General features: G+C 54.5%; 4 protein-coding genes across 4 annotated transcripts; all 4 read right to left on the bottom strand.

Moving 5' to 3' along the window:
- Window positions 1-4,144: 4,144 nt before the first annotated feature.
- On the bottom strand, window positions 4,145-4,459 carry LOC122152693 (feather keratin-like). Its single transcript, XM_042786143.1, has one exon. It carries the CDS (start codon window positions 4,457-4,459, stop codon window positions 4,145-4,147), a length of 315 nt encoding a protein of 104 aa, XP_042642077.1.
- A 4,683-nt stretch (window positions 4,460-9,142) lies between these two features.
- On the bottom strand, window positions 9,143-9,457 carry LOC122152687 (feather keratin-like). The gene has a single exon (XM_042786133.1). The coding sequence runs from the start codon at window positions 9,455-9,457 to the stop codon at window positions 9,143-9,145; it is 315 nt and encodes a 104-aa protein (XP_042642067.1).
- Window positions 9,458-12,465: 3,008 nt separating this feature from the next.
- On the bottom strand, window positions 12,466-12,780 carry LOC122152699 (feather keratin-like). Its single transcript, XM_042786187.1, has one exon. It carries the CDS (start codon window positions 12,778-12,780, stop codon window positions 12,466-12,468), a length of 315 nt encoding a protein of 104 aa, XP_042642121.1.
- Window positions 12,781-18,370: 5,590 nt separating this feature from the next.
- Window positions 18,371-18,759, bottom strand: LOC122152685 (feather keratin-like). The gene has a single exon (XM_042786131.1). The coding sequence runs from the start codon at window positions 18,757-18,759 to the stop codon at window positions 18,445-18,447; it is 315 nt and encodes a 104-aa protein (XP_042642065.1). The 3' UTR covers window positions 18,371-18,444.
- Between the last annotated feature and the right edge of the window lie 2,014 nt (window positions 18,760-20,773).

The raw sequence follows: 20,773 nt of genomic DNA, 5'->3' as shown, positions 1-20,773 counted from the left end.
CAGCTCTTGTGTGCCACGACCTCGCCAATGATGAGGTGGGTTGTGTTTCCCTTCCCGCAAACCTCTGTTTCGTGTCCTTCACTTGAGGACGTGTCCTTCTGACCCTGGCGGCAACTTTTAAGTACAAATATTAGAGGAAACAGACTCAGTCTTGCTTGTGTTTGACAGAATATTTGGTAGATGTTGCCAAAATGTAGATGTGCTTGTCAACAGTGAGGTCATCAGGATGCATTCGTGTGTTGTGGCTTGCGGTATGTTGTGTAATGGGGTCTCCAATTCCTCACAGCCCTGGCAACCTGGTCTGTTCTTTTCAGTTGTGTCAGGCACAAGGCATTGACCCTGACATGGCGTTCAGTCCCTCCCCACCTCACCGCCAGCTCGCTAATCCTCTCTTTAGCCCTGCCCTTTCGGCTATCTGCTCTGTGTGTGTGTCTTGTTGCCCCTCTGGCTTGTAAGGCTGTGGCTGGGAGAAAGGCTCCTGCCCGTTTGGGCTTGCAGCCCCTTGGGGCCGTCCCTGGGGGTGGCAGTGCCAGCAGGCAGAGGAGGGCTGTTTGCCAGAGCAGGCCGTTGGCCTGGCAGCCCTGGTTCAGAGCTGTCAAGCCCTGTGCTGTGGGGAGGCCTGCCCTGCTCCCCAAAGGATTGGCTTGGCCTCTCCAGAGTGCTCCCCTGAGCCGGGGCTGGTAAGTTTGTAAACTGGACTTTAGAGTGATGCATCTGAAGAAGAGCAGCGAAGCTGGGGAAGCGTGAAGAGAACAATATTTCTGACGTGCTTGTGTGTGAAGTGGGGTTATTCAGTCTGAAGGCTGAGCACAGACCTTATCACTCCATACAGCTACCTGAGTGGACTTTGTAACTGAGTGGGTTTCAGACTCTTATTCCTGGTAACAAGTGATAAGAGAAGAGGAAACAGCTACAGTTTGTGCCAGGGAAGGTTTAAGTTGGCTATGAGAAAACATGTCTGTATGGAAGGAGCTGTCAGGCAGTGGAAGAGTCTGCTCAGGGAAGAGGTTGTGTCACCATCCTGGAGAAACCTGTAGATGTGGTGCTTAGGGTCATGGTTTACTGGTGGCCTTGGCAGTGCTGGGTTAATTGTTGACCTGGATGATGTTATGGGTCCTTTCCAACCTAAAAGTCTCTATGCTTGCAGATGAGGCACCCTGCAAGAGCAAGTGAATTTCTGGAGAGCCCGTGAGCGTGGTGAGAAGCAGAGGGGGAGTGGGAGCAGCAGGCAGGGGAGGCTGGTGAGCCAGGACCTTTGGGGGATTTGCCAAGGGAGGAGGCTATTTCTCTCGGCAGTGTCTGGTGGGATGCAAGAGAATTTGGAGATATCTGAGGGGAGTGGGAGGCAAGAATGCTCACGTTTTTGACCATGGAAGAGAGAAGGTGTCAGGAGAAAAGTGCAAGGCAGTGCAAGAGGGGACTTGGAGATGGGACCATCTCTGGATGACCTGGGGACCACATCATGAGGGAAGAGGGTGTCACTCGGACTGCCAGGCAGTTGGGTGTGGACTACAGCAAGAGGGGACAATGACCCTGCATGGCTGTCCCATGAACGCTGCATTACGGGAAGAAGAGCAGGGTCTGTTGATGTCTTCGCTGATGTCAGTGTTTTTTGGGGGTGTTATTTAATCAGGGCATTTTACCTCCCTCTTCCCTCTCTGAGTCCCCTAACAGCTCTCGTGTGAGATGTTTGATTTGGTTTTCAGTAGCATTTCTACTAATTCATTCCCTCGTTCACCGCCTTCCCATCCCAGCAGTTGTTTTCGGGGCAGATTGGTGAAGATTATCCATTTATCGTACCAGAAATATCGATTTTGGCTCCTGACAGGCATGTTCTGGAAGCTTCCAGGAGCTTCTGCAGCAGCTGGTGCCTGTCAGCTGCCCCCTGATTGGCAGGCTGACAGCTGCCCCCTGATTGCCATGCTGCTAAATGCCTTGTGATTGGCTGGCCGCTGGGGGTGGACCTGGCGGTGGAGCTGAGGCTGGTGAGTTGTGGGAGAGATGGTGAGTGTGGGGAGAGGCCCAGGGGGAGTGGGAACGGCAGGCAGGGGAGGTGGGTTCTGACTTTGGGGTGATTGCCGAGGGGTGAGGCCATTTCTCTGCGCAGTGTTTGTGGGGCCAGAGTGGGATTGGATGCAGTGGAGGGGAAAGGGGAGGCGTGCGTGCTGCATGGGGCTGTGCACCTGAGAACCTCGAGGTGATGTTTGCATGCCAAAGGCTTGGCGAAGCATAATAGACAAGACTGGACTAGAAGAGTCCAGTTGGAAGGGACGTGCAGTGATCATCTTGTCCAACTGCCTGTTCGCTGCTGGGGTGACAAAGAGGAAGAGCATGTAATTAAGGGATTGTTTGTCCAAATGCCTCTTAAACACTGTCAGACTTGGGGCATCGTCCTCCTCTCTAGGAAGCCTCTTTCAGTGTTTGACCACCTGATCTATAACAAAATATTTCCTTCTATCTGTCTGAACTTCCCCACTGCAGCTCTGACCCATTGCCATGAATCCTGTCACTGGGTCTCATGGAGAAGAGCTCAGCAGCTCCCTCTCCACGTCCTCTCCTGAGGAAGCAGCAGAGTGCAATGAGGTAGCCCCTCAGCCTCCTTTCTGCAGACTAGGTAAACCCAGAGTCTTTAGCCAGTCCTCCTAGGACATGCCTTCCAGCTCTTTTCCCAGCTTTGTTGTCCTGCTTTGGCTGCTTCAAAGCAGTTAACACCCTTTTTTGATCCCTCTGGCAAGATTCTTGTCCCTCAAGATAGTCAACAGCACCTCCCAGTTTGGTATCATCAGCAGATTTGCTAATGGCACGTTCAACTCCTGCCTCCAGAGCGTTGGTAATGATCTTGTCTGGAGCTGGCCCTAGAATGGAGCCCTGAGGCTCACCACAGGTGACCAGTCACCAGCCAGATGTAGCCCCATTCACCAGAACACTGAGACCTGATGTTCAGCCAGTTCTTTACCCATCGCTGCGTGTACTTTATCACATCACAGTTGGAACAATTGTGTAGGCAATTTTCCGAGAGGGACAGAATCGGAAACCTTACTAAAATCGAGAACTGTACATCCTCTGCCTCCCCTTTACACTCATTCTTAAATGTGTATAAATCCTTGAACCCAGGGAATGAGGTGAAGGGAGCCGGGCTCTCCTCAGTAGCGCGCGTTTGCAGGACAAGAGGCCTTGGGCACAAGTGAGAAAGGATGGAATTCCACGGGCAAAAGCAGCAAGTCTTTCTCAGTGTGAGCGTGGTCAAGGAGTGGAAGAGGCTCCATCCTGGGAGATACTGAAAATGTGATCGGCCGTGGAACCCGGACAACCTGCTGCAGCTGTCCCTGCTTGCACAGAGGGAGTAGAAGCACCTGCTCTCCAGAGGTTCCTGCCAAAGTAATGATCCCATGATTCTGTTTGCTGGGAGAGGTGGGGAGTAATGCTGTGGAAGACAGTCAAGTGTGTGCTGGCACAGGAAGGACCTCATCAGAGGTGTGTGTAGGGGAGTGTTGTGCTATCTACCCCTTAGTTTGTGCAAGAATGGGCTTGTGCCACATTCTGGAAGCCCCCCAGGTCCAGTCTGTGTTGGTGGTGACGCATTTCCGAGGAGAGGTCTTGTATCCCATTTCCACCCACCACAGCAATGGCAGTTGAGCCCTGGCTTTCTGCTGGGTAAAGTGGAAGGAGCTTTCGGAGAAGAAAATAAGTGTTATAGTCTTTGACTGGGATGCAGAAGAACTTTATTGAAGAAAAAAATTGGAAAACAAGGTGGTCTGAGGTGCAGTAGGGCGACCATCAGCAGAGGTCCCTTCGGGGCAGTAGACATTTCCAGAGCACCACAGCCTTCCTACCCTACAGTTGGAGCAGCCCGCCTGAGGTCCCCAGTGAGCTTTGGCTTTGTAGAAGGTGCCTGCGGCAGAGAGTCGTGGACATAGCAGGAAGGCGGATGCAAAGAAGACAGTTGGAGAAAAAGAGGAGGTACTTGGGCAATGTTTCCAGGAAACCTGGGCTGCCCCTTCACTGCTTCCATGTTTGGTGCTTAGAGAGGAGGAGCCGTGGATGGTGAGCCCATGTGCCGGCAACAGCCCGGAGCTGCGTCTTCAATCGATGCCGTGGCTTGCAGGGTGTGGGTTGTTGGTGTCAGGGGTGGTGGTGAGGGCCCTTAGCAGGGGTAGCAGCCCCTTCTGGCACCGAAGCAGCCCAGGCCGCCCAAGCCGTAGCCGTAGCCGAAGCCGAAGCCTCCGGAGGAGACGGGCACTCCCTGGGAGCTGAGGACGTTGCCCACGGCAGCCGATGAGGAGGATCCGACGGCGGTGCTCTGGGGGAAGGAGCTGAGGATGGGTCCTGGCAGGGTGACGAGCACGGCGGGAGGCTGGATGACGACGCGGGAGTCCTCGCACTGCCTGACACAGGGCTCGTTGCAGCTGTTAGCCAGCGGGGTGGGTCCGCAGGGGCGGCAGAGGTCGGAGCAGGCCATGGCTGTGGTGTGGAGGGGCCCTGGAAGAGAGGGGGGTGAGAAAGCGGAGGGGCGGTGGTGCAGGAGGGCGAGGGAGTGGGGAGGCGTGGTGTGGGGCTGTGGGGAGCGTGGCTGCGGGGAGGCGTGAGGGCTGCTGAGGCTGGGGCCAGCAGAGCGTGCTGGAAGAGCCGGGCCAGGCAGGCCAGGAGAAGGAGGGGAAGGGGGTTGAGGCTCACCTTGTTGAGCGCGGAGGAGAAGGCGTCAGGAGAAGGGTGTGAGGGAGAGAGGCGCTGGGCCGGCTTTTATGCGGGTGCCCAAGGGGCGGGACAGCCTTTGCGCGTGACGGCATTTTGCAGCAGGCGGCTCTTGTGTGCCACGACCTCGCCAATAATGAGGTGGGGTGTGTTTCTATTCCCGCAAACCTCTGTTTCGTGTCCTTCTCTTGAGGACGTGTCCTTCTGACCCTGGCGGCAACTTTTAAGTGCGAGTAACAGAGGAAAAATCCTTAGTGTTGCTTTTGTTCATCAGAGCATTTGGTAGATGTTGCCAAAATGTAGATGTGCTTGTCAACAGTGAGGTCATCGGGATGCATTCGTGTGTTGTGGCTTTGGGTATGTTGTGTAATGGGGTCTCCAGTTCCTCACAGCCCTGGAAATCTGGTCTGTTCTTTGCAGTTGTGTCAGGCACAAGACATTGACCCTGCCATGGCGTTCAGTCCCTCCCCACCTCACCGCCAGCTCGCTAAACCTCTCTTTAGCCCTGGCCTTTCAGCTATCTGCTCTGTGTGTGTGTCTTGTTGCCCCTCTGGCTTGTAAGGCTGTGGCTGGAAGGAAGGCGGCTGCCTGTTTGGGCTTGCAGCCCCTTGGGGCCGTCCCTGGGGGTGGCAGTGCCAGCAGGCAGAGGAGGGCTGTTTGCGAGAGCAGGCCGTTGGCCTGGCAGCCCTGGTTCAGAGCTGGCAAGCCCTGTGCTGTGGGGAGGCCTGCCCTGCTCCCCAAAGGCTTGGGTTTGCCCCGCCGGAGCACTCCCCCGAGCCGGGGCTGGGAAATTTACAGTGTGGGCCTTGGCGTGATGCATCCAAATTAGAGCAGTGAAGCTGCTGAATGGACTATAAAAGAAGAATAAATGGGGAATGCTTGAAGGAACTTTGGGTGGTTTGTTTCCAGAAAACAAAGACTGAGGGGAGACGTTATTGCTGTATACAGCTACTTGAATGAAGGTTGTATGGAGGTGCGTGTCTGTCTCTTATTATTAGTAATGAGTGATAGAAGAGGAAACAGCCTCCAATTGTTACCGGGGATCTTTGGTTTGGACATGAGGAACAATTTGTGCACCCAGAGTGTTATTAAGCCGTGGAGAAGGTTGCACAGGGAAATGGTGGAGTCCCCATCCTGGGTGGTATTTGATAGACGTTTAGATGTGACACTTAGGGACATGGTTAGTGGCGGACTAGTAGTGTGAGGTTAACATTTGGACTCAATGCTCTTAAGGGTTTTTTCCATGCTAAAGGACTCTGTGATTGCACATGGGTCACCGTGCAGGGAGACGTGAGTTTCCGGAGAGCCCATGAGTGTGGCGAGAGGAGAGGGGGAGTGGGAGGAGCAGGCAGGGGCGGCTGGTGAGCCAGGGCCTTGGGGATTTTCCTTGGGGTGAGGCCATTTCTCTGCGTGGTGTCTGGTGGGACGTATGAGAATTTGGTGATTCGTGAGGGGAATTGGAGGCAAGGGTGCTCATGTTTTTGACCATGGAGGAGAAGGCATCAGGAGAAACATGCAAGGCGGTGCGAGAGGGGACTGGGACACGGGACCATCTCTGGCTGACCCGAGAACCCCACCATGAGGGAAGGTGGTGTCACTGGGAGTGCCAGGCAGTTGGTCTGGGGGCCACAGCAAGGGTGAACAATGACAGGGGACCCTACATGGGTGTCTACGGCACCCAGCAGTACAGCGAAGACGGACAGAGTCTGTGGATGCCTTTATTTGCATCAGTTTTTTTTGGGGGGGGATATTATTTTATGAGGGCATTTTCCCTCCCTCTTACCCCTCTGAGTCCCCTAACTGCTGTCATTTGAGATGTTTTGTTTGTTTTTCGCCAGCATTTCTACTCATTCATTCCCTCATTCACAGCCACCCCTCCCAGCAGTTGTTTTGGGGGCTGTCTGGTGAAGATTATCCATTTATTGTACCAGAAATGTCGATTTTGGAGTCCTGACAGGCACCTTCTGGAAGCTTCCAGGGGCTTCTGCAGCAGCTGGTGCCTGTCAGCTGCCCCCTGATTGGCAGGCTGTTAAGTGCCTTGTGATTGGCTGGCTGCTGAGGGTGCTGAGGCAGGGCCTGGCTGTGGAGCTGAGGCTGGTGAGTTTTGGGAGAGATAGTGAGTGTGGGGAGAGGCCCAGGGGGAGTGGGAACAGCAGGCAGGGGAGGTGGGTTCTGACTTTGGGGTGATTGCCGAGGGGTGAGGCCATTTCTCTGCGCAGTGTTTGTGGGGCCAGAGTGGGATTGGATGCAGTGGAGGGGAAAGGGGAGGCGTGCGTGCTGCGTGGGGCTGTGCACCTGAGAACCTCGAGGTGATGTTTGCGTGCCAAAGGCTTGGCGAAGCATAATAGACAAGACTGGACTAGAAGAGTCCAGTTGGAAGGGACGTGCAGTGATCATCTTGTCCAACTGCCTGTTCGCTGCTGGGGTGACGAAGAGGAAGAGCATGTAATTAAGGCCATTGTTTGTCCAAATGCCTCTTAAACACTGTCAGACTTGGGGCATCGTCCACCTCTCTAGGAAGCCTCTTTCAGTGTTTCGCCACATGCTCTGTAACTAAATAATTCATTCTATCTGTCTGAACCTCCCATTAAGGAGGTTCATTTGACCCATTGCCATGAATCTTGTCTCTGGATCTCATAGAGAAGAGCTCAGCAGCTCCCTCTCCACGTCCTGTCCTCTGGAAGCAGCAGAGAGCAATGAGGCTGCCCCTCAGCCTCCTTTTCTCCAGGCTAGATGAACACAGAGTCTTTTGCTGCTCCTTATAGGACTTGCCTTCCAGCCCTGTCATCCATCAGCTTCCTTGCCCTGCTCTGGCTGCTTTCAAGAACTTTAACATCCTTTTTTAAATTGGAGGGATCCAATTCTGCCCACGATACTCAAGGTGAGGCTGCAGCAGCGGGGAATCCAGCGGGCTAATCCCCTCCTGTGACCGGCTGGTTGTACTGTGTTGGCTGCACCCCAGGATGCGGTTTGCCCCCTTGGCTGCCAGGCTATGCTGCTGACTCGTCGGGAGCCTGCTGTCAGCCAGCACCCCCAGATCCCTTTCTGCAGGGCTGCTCTCCAGCCACTCCTCTCCCAGTCTGTTACGTGCGTAGAGAGATTTCTCCCTCCTAGGTGCACAATCTGCCATTTCTTCTTCTTCAATTTCTGGCCGTTAATCATTGCCCAGTGCTCTAATCTATCCTGCCTGCTCCAGAAGGTGTCAGCTGTATCCCCATTCCCTACAACTCTTTGAGCGCTGCTGTTCAGCCAGTTCTTTACCCATCGCTGCATGTACGTTCTCACATCACAGTTGGAACAATTGTGTAGGCGTATTCCGAGAGGGCCAGAATCGGAAACCTTACTAAAATTGAGAACTGTACATCCACTGCCTCCCCTTTACACTCATTCTTAAATGTGTATAAATCCTTGAAGCCAGGGAATGAGGTGAAGGGAGCCGGGCTCTCCTCAGTAGCGCGCGTTTGCAGGACAAGAGGCCTTGGGCACAAGTGAGAAAGGATGGAATTCCACGGGCAAAAGCAGCAAGTCTTTCTCAGTGTGAGCGTGGTCAAGGAGTGGAAGAGGCTCCATCCTGGGAGATACTGAAAATGTGAGCGGCCGTGGAACCCGGACAACCTGCTGCAGCTGTCCCTGCTTGCGCAGAGGGAGTAGAAGCACCTGCTCTCCAGAGGTTCCTGCCAAAGTAATGATCCCGTGATTCTGTTTGCTGGGAGAGCTGGAGAGTAATGCTGTGGAAGACAGTTAGTCAAGTGTGTGCTGGCACAGGAAGGACCTCATCAGAGGTGTGTGTAGGGGAGTGTTGTGCTATCTACCCCTTAGTTTGTGCAAGAATGGGCTTGTGCCACAATCTGGAAGCCCCCCAGGTCCAGTCTGTGTTGGTGGTGACGTATTTTCGAGGAGAGGTCTTGTATCCCTTTTCCACCCACTACAGAAATGGCAGTTGAGCCCTGGCTTTGTGCTGGGTAAAGTTGAAAGAGATTTCGGAGAAGAAAAGATGTGGTATAGTCATTGACTGGGATGCAGAACTTTATTGAAGGAAAAAAAATGGAAAGCAAGGTCGTCTGAGGTGCAATAGGGTGACCATCAGCAGAGGTACCTTCGGGGCAGTAGACATTTCCAGAGCACCACAGCCTTCCTACCCTACAGTTGGAGCAGCCCGCCTGAGGTCCCCAGTGGACTTTGGCTTTGTAGAAGGTGCCTGTGGCAGAGAGTCGTGGACATAGCAGGAAGGCGGATGCAAAGAAGACAGTTGGAGAAAAAGAGGAGGTACTTGGGCAATGTTTCCAGGAAACCTGGGCTGCCCCTTCACTGCTTCCATGTTTGGTGCTTAGAGAGGAGGAGCCGTGGATGGCGAGCCCATGTGCCGGCAACAGCCCGGAGCTGCGTCCTCAATCGATGCCGTGGCTTGCAGGGTGTGGGTGGTTGGTGTCAGGGGTGGTGGTGAGGGCCCTTAGCAGGGGTAGCAGCCCCGTCTGGCACCGAAGCAGCCCAGGCCGCCCAAGCCGTAGCCGTAGCCGAAGCCGAAGCCTCCGGAGGAGACGGGCACTCCCTGGGAGCTGAGGACGTTGCCCACGGCAGCCGATGAGGAGGATCCGACGGCGGTGCTCTGGGGGAAGGAGCTGAGGATGGGTCCTGGCAGGGTGACCACCACGGTGGAAGGCTGGATGACGACGCGGGAGTCCTCGCACTGCCTGACACAGGGCTCGTTGCAGCTGTTAGCCAGCGGGGTGGGTCCGCAGGGGCGGCAGAGGTCGGAGCAGGCCATGGCTGTGGTGTGGAGGGGCCCTGGAAGAGAGGGGGGTGAGAAAGCGGAGGGGCGGTGGTGCAGGAGGGCGAGGGAGTGGGGAGGCGTGGTGTGGGGCTGTGGGGAGCGTGGCTGCGGGGAGGCGTGAGGGCTGCTGAGGCTGGGGCCAGCAGAGCGTGCTGGAAGAGCCGGGCCAGGCAGGCCAGGAGAAGGAGGGGAAGGGGGTTGAGGCTCACCTTGTTGAGCGCGGAGGAGAAGGCGTCAGGAGAAGGGTGTGAGGGAGAGAGGCGCTGGGCCGGCTTTTATGCGGGTGCCCAAGGGGCGGGACAGCCTTTGCGCGTGACGGCATTTTGCAGCAGGCGGCTCTTGTGTGCCACGACCTCGCCAATAATGAGGTGGGGTGTGTTTCCCTTCCCAAAACGCTCCATTTCATGTCCTTTTCTGGAGCACGTGTCCTTCTGACCGTGGCGGCAACTTTTAAGTGTGAGTAATAGAGGAAAAATGCATTAATGTTGGTTCTTTTTGTCAGAGCGTTTGGTAGATGTTGCCAAAATGTAGATGTGCTTGTCAACAGTGAGGTCATCGGGATGCATTCGTGTTGTGGCTTTGGGTGTGTTGTGAAGAGGGGTCTCCATTTCCTCGCAGCCTTGGCAGACTGGTTTGGGATTTGTAGATTTGCCAGACACGAGGGGCTGACCCTACCATGACGTTCCATCCCTCCCCGCCTTATGCCAGCTTGCTAAGCGTGTCTTTAGGCCTGGCCTTCCCCGCTGGCTGAGATCCATGAGGTTGCCTGCCCCTCGGTCTTGTAAGGCTGTGGCTGTGAGAAAGACGGCTTCCCTTTTGAGCAGTTTCTGATGGCTGGAAGAGAGCTTATAGGCCTGATCTATTGAAGCAGACGAGTATGGAAGATTTGGGAAAGTAGAAACTGTTGAGACTGGCCTTGCTCCTGTGGCAGGTGATGTTGGAAATCCTCGCAGAAAGCACTGTCAGTCCCAGGAAGGACAAGAAGCTGGTGCGGATCTGTCAGTGTGGATTTACAAAGGGGAAATCACAGTTGACCGACCTCCATGTCCTCTATATTGAAGTGACTCTCTTGGTGGACAAGGATGAGAGCCGTGGCTGGTGTTTACCTCGCCTTTTTTTGTTAAGCTTTGATGCTTTCCCCCCTTGCATGTTCCTAAACACACTGAGAAAGTATTGGTTGCGAAAGTGGCTGAAGGGCTGGGCGCAGTGGCTTGTGATGAGTGTCCCAAAGTCCAGATGCAGGCAAGTCTCAAATGGCGTAGCCCAGGACTGGCATCCATGGGGCCAACACTGTTCAACATCCTCATCAGTGGCGTGGGGAGTGGGACGAAGTGCTGCCTAAGGAAGTTGTCAGATGATGCAAAATCTGGAAGAGAACCTAAGCCAACGGATGGTCGTGCTGCCATTCTGAGGGAGTCTGGAGAATGAGGCAGAGGGGAATCTCTGGGAGTTCAAGAGGCAGAAATGCAAAGGCCTGCATCTGTATGGTGAATAGTACAGGGCATCTCGACATGCTGGGGGTAGAGAGGCTGGAAAGCAGCTTTACTGAACCCTGCTTTGTGTTGCTGATGGAGAATGACCTGACTTCGAGGCATCACTGCGCCATTACGTCAAAAGAGGCCAAGTATCTCCAGGGCGGCGTTGGGAAGAGCATTGCCAGGAGGTTTGTGGAGGTGATCCTGTAGTCCCTGCAGGGCTGCTGAGGCCTCACATGGAGTCCTGTGTCCATTGAGGTATCCCCTGTTGAAGAAGGACATGGACTTAGAGGACTGAGGTGAATTCAGGGCCATTGAGACTCTGAAGGGACTGGAGCATCTTTGCTATGAGTGAAACTGAGAGAGCTGAGAGCTTTTTTCATCTGGGAGGCAATGCTGTGCCGGGGAGATGTCATCAGTGTGTCTAAATCCCAACTGGGAGGGCATGTGGAAACGGCAGTGAGACTCTTCTCATGGGTGTGCATGACCAGGATAAGGGAGAATGGAGAAATCTGAAAAGACCTGCCGTACCTGTGGAAGAGTGGCAATCGTTTTTCAGTGTGAGAGTGGTCAAAGAGTGAAACTGGTTCTGCAAAGAAGTGCTACAGTGCCATCCCTGGAGATACTGAAAACTTGACTGGCCATGTTTGTTGACAGCCTGCTTGAGCTGGCCATGCTTGAGCCGCTTGGGTTGAAGCAGATGATCTTCAGAGGTAGCTTGGCACCCAGTGATTCTTTTTGCTTTGATTGTGCTTGTTGTGGTGACCAGAGAGTTGTGCTGGGGAAAAGGGTTGGTCAGGTGTGTGTAGCCATGGGGAAGCTATGTTAAGGGCATGTCTAGAAATGCATAGCGTGTCCGAGCCTTTCTGCAGGCAAGTGAAGGGCTTGTGTCATGGGCGGGAAGCCCCCCGCTTCCAGTCTGTGTTGGTGTCCTTGCTGGAGAGATCCTCGCTAAGAGTTGTTGTGTAGCGCTTTTGTACTCATTCTGATGGCCTGTTGAGCCCTGGCTTTAGGTGGGTGAGGTTGGAAGAGCCTTGGGAGAAGAAAGAAAGAGGAGGCTTGTTTGGGTGGTTTGCAGGAGAACTTTATTGAGGGAAAAACACAGGGAAAAGGCAGGAGCGCCGAGTGGAAGAGAGCCGATCTGTGGTGGAAGTACAGCGACCACAAGCCGAGGTCCCTTGTGCAGGTGATGTTGCCAGATCTCTGAGGTCTTCCTGCCCTGCGGTAGGAGTAGCTCACTGGAGCTCCAAGTGGGCTTTGCTTGTGAGAAGGTGTTTGCAGTGGAGAGTAGTAGACATAGCAGAAGGGGCGATGCAAAGAAGACAGTTGGAGAACAGGAGAAGGTACGTGGGCCATGTTTCCAATCAGCCGGGGCTCCCCCTTCCCTGTTTCTTTTCATGGTGCCTTGAGAGGAGGAGCCATGGAGGGTGAGCCCATGTGCCAGCAACAGCCCGGAGCTGCGTCCTCAATCGATGCCGGGGCTTCCAGGGTGTGGGTGGTTGGTGTCAGGGGTGGTGGTGAGGGCCTTTAGCAGGGGTAGCAGCCCCTTCTGGCACCGAAGCAGCCCAGGCCGCCCAAGCCGTAGCCGTAGCCGTAGCCGAAGCCTCCGGAGGAGACGGGCACTCCCTGGGAGCTGAGGACGTTGCCCACGGCAGCCGATGAGGAGGATCCGACGGCGGTGCTCTGGGGGAAGGAGCTGAGGATGGGTCCTGGCAGGGTGACGAGCACGGCGGGAGGCTGGATGACGACGCGGGAGTCCTCGCACTGCCTGACACAGGGCTCGTTGCAGCTGTTAGCCAGCGGGGTGGGTCCGCAGGGGCGGCAGAGGTCGGAGCAGGCCATGGCTGTGGTGTGGAGGGGCCCTGGAAGAGAGGGGGGTGAGAAAGCGGAGGGGCGGTGGTGCAGGAGGGCGAGGGAGTGGGGAGGCGTGGTGTGGGGCTGTGGGGAGCGTGGCTGCGGGGAGGCGTGAGGGCTGCTGAGGCTGGGGCCAGCAGAGCGTGCTGGAAGAGCCGGGCCAGGCAGGCCAGGAGAAGGAGGGGAAGGGGGTTGAGGCTCACCTTGTTGAGCGCGGAGGAGAAGGCGTCAGGAGAAGGGTGTGAGGGAGAGAGGCGTTGGGCCGGCTTTTATGCGGGTGCCCAAGGGGCGGGACAGCCTTTGCGCGTGACGGCATTTTGCAGCAGGCGGCTCTTGTGTGCCACGACCTCGCCAATAATGAGGTGGGGTGTGTTTCCCATCCCACAACGCTCACTTTTCATGTCCTTCTCTTGAGGACTTGTACTCGTGACACTGGAGGCAACTTTTAAGTGCGAGTAATAGAGGAAAATTGCATTAATGTTGGTTCTTTGTTTCAGAGCATTTGCTAGATGTTGCCAAAATGTAGATGTGCTTGTCAACAATGAGGTCATCCAATGCATTCGTGTGTTGTGGCTTGCGGTATGTTGTGTAATGGGGTCTCCAGTTCCTCACAGCCCTGGCAAACTGGTCTGGTCTTTGCATTTTTGTCAGGCACAAGGCATTGACCCTGCCATGGCGTTCAGTCCCTCCCCTCCTCACTGCCAGCTCGCTAAACCTCTCTTTAGACCCGGCCTTTCCTGTCAGCTGCTCTGTGTGTGTCTTTTTGCCCCTCTGGCTTGTAAGGCTGTGGCTGGGAGGAAGGCGGCTGCCTGTTTGGGCTTGCAGCCCCTTGGGGCCGTCCCTGGGGGTGGCAGTGCCAGCAGGCAGAGGAGGGCTGTTTGCGAGAGCAGGCCGTTGGCCTGGCAGCCCTGGTTCAGAGCTGGCAAGCCCTGTGCTGTGGGGAGGCCTGCCCTGCTCCCCAAAGGCTTGGGTTGGCCCCGCCGGAGCACTCCCCCGAGCCGGGGCTGGGAAATTTACAGTGTGGGCCTTGGCGTGATGCATCCAAATTAGAGCAGTGAAGCTGCTGAATGGACTATAAAAGAAGAATAAAGGGGGAATGCTTGAAGGAACTTTGGGTAGTTTGTTTCCATAAAAGGAAGACGGAGGGGAGACGTTATTGCTGTGTACAGCTACTTGAATGAAGGTTGTACGGAGGTGCGTGTCAGTCTCTTATTATTAGTAATGAGTGATAGAGGAGGAAACAGCCTCCAATTGTGCCCGGGGAGCTTTGGATTGGACATGAGGAACAATATGTGCACCCAGAGAGTTATCAAGCTGTGGAGAAACTTGCGCAGGGAAATGGTGGAGTCCCCATCCCAGGAGGGATTTAATAGACATTTAGATGTGGCGCTCAGAGACATGGATTAGTGGCGGACTAGTAGTGTGAAGTTAACTGTTAGACTTGATTATGTTAAATGTCTTTTCCAAAATAAAGTATTCTGTGATTGCACATGGGACAGCCTGAAAGTATAAGGGAGTTTCTGGAGAGCCCATGAGTGTGGTGAGAGGCAGAGGGGGAGTGGGAGAAGCAGGAAGGGGCGGCTGGTGAGCCTGGGCCTTTGGGGACTTTCCTTGGGATGAGTGCCAAAGGCTGAGGCCATTTCTCTTTGCAGTGTCCAATGGAAAGAGAGTTTGGAGATTTCCAAGGGGAGTTGGAGGCAAGCATGCAGCACGCGGCTGCAGAGCCGAGGCCCTGGTGGTGGTGGACGCGTGGTGAAGGTCTAGAGGAATGGCAAGGTGTTTCCCAGCTGAGTCCAGGAGAGTGTTTTGCAGGATTTTGTGTTCAAACGGTCTTTGTGTATGAGGGAGATGAATCTTGGCAGGAAGGACTGCTTTGTGACAGTATGGACATATGTCCTGGGGGCTTGAGGTGTCACAGCGATGAATGCTGCGGGAGCTGGCTGGAGTCCTTGAGAGAGCACACCAAGTAGCTTGGAAATGTGATGGTGCCTGGGAGTAGTTCCTGATGGCTGGAGGAGAGGTTATAGGGCTCATGTATTGAAGCAGATTGGAAAGGAAGATTCGGGAAGGTAGAAGCTGGTGAGGCTGGCCTTGCTCCTGTGGCAAGTGATCTTGAAAATCCTCCCAGAAAGCAGTGCCAGTCCCAGGAAGGACAAGAAGCTGATGCAGAGCTGTCAGTGTGGATTTACAAAGGGGAAATCATGCTTATCCGGCATCTGTGTCCTCTATATTGAAGTGACTCACTTTGTGGATGAGGAGGGCGCCGTGGCTGGTGTTTACCTCGCCTGTTTAGTGAGGCCTTTGACTATTTCTGCCCTTGCCCATTCCTAGACAAGCCAGGAAAGTATGGGTTGTGTAAGTGGCTGAAGGGCTGGGTCCAGCAGCTTGTGATGAGTGTCCCAAAGTCCAGATGCAGGCAAGTCTCAAATGGCATAGCCCAGGACTGGCATCCATGGGGCCAACACTGTTCAACATCCTCATCAAATGACGTGGGTGGTAGTACACCGTGCTGCCTCAGGAAGTTGTCAGATGATGCAAAACCTGGAAGAGAGTCTAAGCCAACGGATGGTTGTGCCGCCATTCAGAGGTAGCTGGAGAATGAGGCAGAGGGGAATCTCTGGGAGTTGAAGATGCAGAAATGCGAAGGCCTGCATCTTTGTGGTGAATAATGCTGGGCAGCAGGGCATGCTAGGGGTAGAGAGGCTGGAAAGCAGCTTTACTGAACCCTGCTTTGTGTTGCTGGTTGGGAGAACGAGCTGGATGCTGTGGTATCATCACATCGTCTTGGCAAAAAAACGCCAAGTATCTCCAGGATAGCGTTGGGAAGAGCGTTAGCAGGAGGTTGGCGGAGGTGATCCTGAGCTCTCTGCAGGGGTGGTGAGGCCCCATGTGGAGTCCTGTGTCCATTGAGGGCTCCCCTGTGGAGGAGGGATGTAAACTTAATGGAACGAGGTGAGTGCAGGGCTCTCACGAGACGCTGAATGGACTGGAGCATCTTTGCTATGAGGGGAAGCTGAGAGAGCTGGGAGTTTTATCAGGCAGGATTCAAGACTGTGCCAGGGAGATATCATCAGTGTGTCTAAATCCCAGATTGGAGGGCAGATGGACAGAGGAGTGAGAATCTTCTTACGTGTGCCCATGGATAGTGCAAAGGTGAATGGACAGAGGTGCAAAGATGTGCCATTTCCTTGGAAGGGAAGGCAACCTTTTTTTCCGGTGTGAGAGTGGTCAAAGAGTGAAACTGGTTGTGCAAAGATGTGCTGAATTCCCATCCTTGGAGACACTGAAAACCTGTGTGGACATGGTGCTGGACATCGTGCTCGAGCTGGCTGTGCTTGAGCAGGTTGGCATGAAGTAGATGATCTCCAGAGGATCCTTGCACACCGTGAGATTCTTTTTGGTGTGACTGTCTTTGATGTGATGTCCAGATTACTGCTGAGGCAGGAAGTGGGTCAGCGGGGAGCAGAATGAAGCCCTCATAGTTCAATGCAGATGGTTAGCGACCTGCTAGAGCACTTAGACACGCACATGTCCATGGGGCTGTGTTGGATCTGTCCAAGCATATTGAGGGGTCTGGTAGATGTGCATCATCAAGCCACTTTCAAGCACTTCTCAGCACTCCTGGGGTAAACAGTTACACCCATGTTGACTGGAGATTAGCAGAACTGAGGCTCGTGTACAAGAAAGGCTGGAAAGAGGATGTGGGGAACTAGAGTCCTGTGAGTGTGACCACAGTGCCAAGCAAAGTTGTAGAGCAGATCAACCTGAGTGCCTTCCCTCAGCACCTACAGGGCAACCAGGTGATCAAGCTCAGTCAGCATGGTTTTATGAAAGGCAGGTCCTGCTTGACTATCCTGATCTCCCTCAATAAGAGGAGAGGCTTTGGATGTTCTTTACCTGCAATTTAGTAAAGCCTTTGATGCTGTTTCCCAGATCATTCTCCTGGTGAAACCAGCTGCTCGTGGTTTGGATTAGACATACTGTTTGCTTGGTAGAGAACCAGCTGGATATTTGTGCCCTAAGAGTTGTGGTGAATGGAGGTAAATCCAGTTGGTGGCCAGTCACAAGTGGTGTTGCCCAGGGCTGTGTGTTTGGGCCAATTTTGTTTAATAGCTTTATCAGCGATCTGGCGGAGGGGATGGCGTGCACCCTCAGTAACACTGCAGACATCAGCAAGTTGAGTGGGAGTGTTGATCTGCTTGAGGGTAGGAAGGGTTGACAGAGGGATCTGGACAGGCTGCATTGATGGGCCAAGGCCAATTGTATGAGGATCAACAAGGATCGGTGCTGGGTCCTGCAACTGGGTCACAACAACCCCCCTGCAATGCTCTAGGCTTGGGGCAGAGTGGCTGGAAAGCTGCCTGATGGAAAAGGACCTGCGGGTCTTGGTCAACAACCGTCTGAGTATGAGCCAGCAGTGTGCCCAGGTGGCCAAGGAGGCCAATAGTGTCCTGGCTTCTGTCAGGAACAGTGTGGCCAGCAGGACTAGGGAAGGGATCGTCCTGCTGTTCTTTAGTTACTGATGAGGCCGCCCCTGGAATACCGTGTTCAGTTTTGGGCCCCTCACTAAAAGAAGCCATTGAGGTGCTGGAGAATGTCCAAAGAAGGGCAAGGAAGCTGGTGAAGCGCTTAGCGAATGAGTCCTACAAAGAGTCACTGAGGGACCTGGAGTGGTTCTGAAGAACAGGAGGCTGAGGGGACCCTGATGGATCTCTGCAGCTACCTGAAAGGAGGTGACAGAGAGGTGGATGTTGGCTTCTTTTCCCAAGTAAGAAGTGATAGGATGAAAGGAAACAATCTCATGTTGTGCCAGGGGAGGATTAGATTGGATATTAGGAAACATTTGTTCATTAAAAAGGTTGCCAAGCGTTAGAACATGCTGCCCAGGAAATTTGTTGAGTCACCATCCCTGGAGGTATATAAATGATGTGTAGATGTGCTGTTAACAGATGTGGTTTAGTGGTGGACTTGGTAGTGTTAGGTTAACAGGTGGACTCGATGATCATAACAGCCTTTTCCAACCTGAATGATTCTAAGCTGGTGTCTACTGTTGCTGTTGCTGGGGACATACTCGATAGGTGAGGTCTTGTAGCCCCTTTCCACCCATGCCAATGGGTTGCAGAGCCTTGGCTTTGTGCTGGGTGAGGTTGGAAGAGCCTTGGGAGAAGAAAGAAAGAGGAGGCTTGTTTGGGTGGTTTGCAGGAGAACTTTATTGAGGGAAAAACACAGGGAAAAGGCAGGAGTGCCGAGTGGAAGAGAGCCGATCTGTGGTGGAAGTACAGCGACCACAAGCCGAGGTCCCTTGTGCAGATGATGTTGCCAGATCTCTGAGGTCTTCCCGCCCTGCAGTAGGAGTAGCTCACTGGAGCTCCAGGTGGGCTTTGGCTTGTGAGAAGGTGTTTGCAGCGGAGAGCAGCAGACATAGCAGAAGGGGAGATGGAAAGAAGACAGTTGGAGAAAAGGAGAAGTTACATGGGCCAAGTTTCAAGGCAGCCGGGGCTCCCCCTTCCCTGTTTCGTTTCATGGTGCCTTGAGAGGAGGAACCATGGAGGGTGAGCTCATGTGCCAGCAACAGCCCGGAGCTGCGTCCTCAATCGATGCCGTGGCTTGCAGGGTGTGGGTGGTTGGTGTCAGGGGTGGTGGTGAGGGCCCTTAGCAGGGGTAGCAGCCCCTTCTGGCACCGAAGCAGCCCAGGCCGCCCAAGCCGTAGCCGTAGCCGAAGCCGAAGCCTCCGGAGGAGACGGGCACTCCCTGGGAGCTGAGGACGTTGCCCACGGCAGCCGATGAGGAGGATCCGACGGCGGTGCTCTGGGGGAAGGAGCTGAGGATGGGTCCTGGCAGGGTGACCACCACGGTGGAAGGCTGGATGACGACGCGGGAGTCCTCGCACTGCCTGACACAGGGCTCGTTGCAGCTGTTAGCCAGCGGGGTGGGTCCGCAGGGGCGGCAGAGGTCGGAGCAGGCCATGGCTGTGGTGTGGAGGGGCCCTGGAAGAGAGGGGGGTGAGAAAGCGGAGGGGCGGTGGTGCAGGAGGGCGAGGGAGTGGGGAGGCGTGGTGTGGGGCTGTGGGGAGCGTGGCTGCGGGGAGGCGTGAGGGCTGCTGAGGCTGGGGCCAGCAGAGCGTGCTGGAAGAGCCGGGCCAGGCAGGCCAGGAGAAGGAGGGGAAGGGGGTTGAGGCTCACCTTGTTGAGCGCGGAGGAGAAGGCGTCAGGAGAAGGGTGTGAGGGAGAGAGGCGCTGGGCCGGCTTTTATGCGGGTGCCCAAGGGGCGGGACAGCCTTTGCGCGTGACGGCATTTTGCAGCAGGCGGCTCTTGTGTGCCACGACCTCGCCAAGAATGAGGTGGGGTGTGTTTCCCTTCCCGCAAACCTCTGGTTTGTGTCCTTCTCTTGAGGACGTGTACTTGTGACACTGGAGGCAACTTTTAAGTGCGAGTAATAGAGGAAAAATGCATTAATGTTGGTTCTTTTTGTCAGAGCGTTTGGTAGATGTTGCCAAAATGTAGATGTGCTTGTCAACAGTGAGGTCATCGGGATGCATTCGTGTTGTGGCTTTGGGTGTGTTGTGAAGAGGGGTCTCCATTTCCTCGCAGCCCTGGCAGACTGGTTTGGGATTTGTAGATTTGCCAGATACGAGGGGCTGACCCTACCATGACGTTCCGTCCCTCCCCGCCTTATGCCAGCTTGCTAAGCGTGTCTTTAGGCCTGGCCTTCCCCGCTGGCTGAGATCCATGAGGTTGCCTGCCCCTCGGTCTTGTAAGGCTGTGGCTGTGAGAAAGACGGCTTCCCTTTTGAGCAGTTCCTGATGGCTGGAAGAGAGCTTATAGGCCTGATCTATTGAAGCAGACGAGGATGGAAGATTTGGGAAAGTAGAAACTGTTGAGACTGGCCTTGCTCCTGTGGCAGGTGATGTTGGAAATCCTCGCAGAAAGCACTGTCAGTCCCAGGAAGAAAAAGAAGCTGGTGCGGATCTGTCAGTGTGGATTTACAAAGGGGAAATCACAGTTGAGCGACCTCCATGTCCTCTATATTGAAGTGACTCTCTTTGTGGACAAGGATCAGAGCCGTGGCTGGTGTTTACCTCGCCTTTTTTCCTTAAGCTTTGATGCATCCCCCCTTGCATGTTCCTAAACACACTGAGAAAGTATTGGTTGCGAAAGTGGCTGAAGGGCTGGGCGCAGTGGCTTGTGATGAGTGTCCCAAAGTCCAGATGCAGGCAAGTCTCAAACGGCGTAGCCCAGGACTGGCATCCATGGGGCCAACACTGTTCAACATCCTCATCAGTGGCGTGGGGAGTGGGACGAAGTGCTGCCTAAGGAAGTTGTCAGATGATGCAAAATCTGGAAGAGAACCTAAGCCAATGGATGGTCGTGCTGCCATTCTGAGGGAGTCTGGAGAATGAGGCAGAGGGGAATCTCTGGGAGTTCAAGAGGCAGAAATGCAAAGGCCTGCATCTGTGGCGTGAATAGCACAGGGCATCTGGACATGCTGGGGGTAGAGAGGCTGGAAAGCAGCTTTACTGAACCCTGCTTTGTGTTGCTGGTGGAGAATGACCTGACTGCGAGGCATCACTGCGCCATTACGGCAAAAGAGGCCAAGTATCTCCAGGGCGGCGTTGGGAAGAGCGTTGCCAGGAGGTTTGGGGAGGTGATCCTGTAGTCCCTGCAGGGCTGCTGAGGCCTCACATGGAGTCCTGTGTCCATTGAGGTATCCCCTGTTGAAGAAGGACATGGACTTAGAGGACTGAGGTGAATTCAGGGCCATTGAGACTCTGAAGGGACTGGAGCATCTTTGCTATGAGGGAAACTGAGAGAGCTGAGAGCTTTTTTCATCTGGGAGGCAATGCTGTGCCGGGGAGATGTCATCAGTGTGTCTAAATCCCAACTGGGAGGGCATGTGGAAACGGCAGTGAGACTCTTCTCATGGGTGTGCATGACCAGGATAAGGGAGAATGGAGAAATCTGAAAAGACCTGCCGTACCCG

The sequence above is a fragment of the Tyto alba genome, unplaced genomic scaffold (genome assembly GCF_018691265.1).
Source record: "Tyto alba isolate M040663 unplaced genomic scaffold, T.alba_DEE_v4.0 Super-Scaffold_9, whole genome shotgun sequence".
Lineage (NCBI taxonomy): Eukaryota > Metazoa > Chordata > Aves > Strigiformes > Tytonidae > Tyto > Tyto alba.
This window is presented reverse-complemented; position numbering and strand designations above follow the sequence as displayed.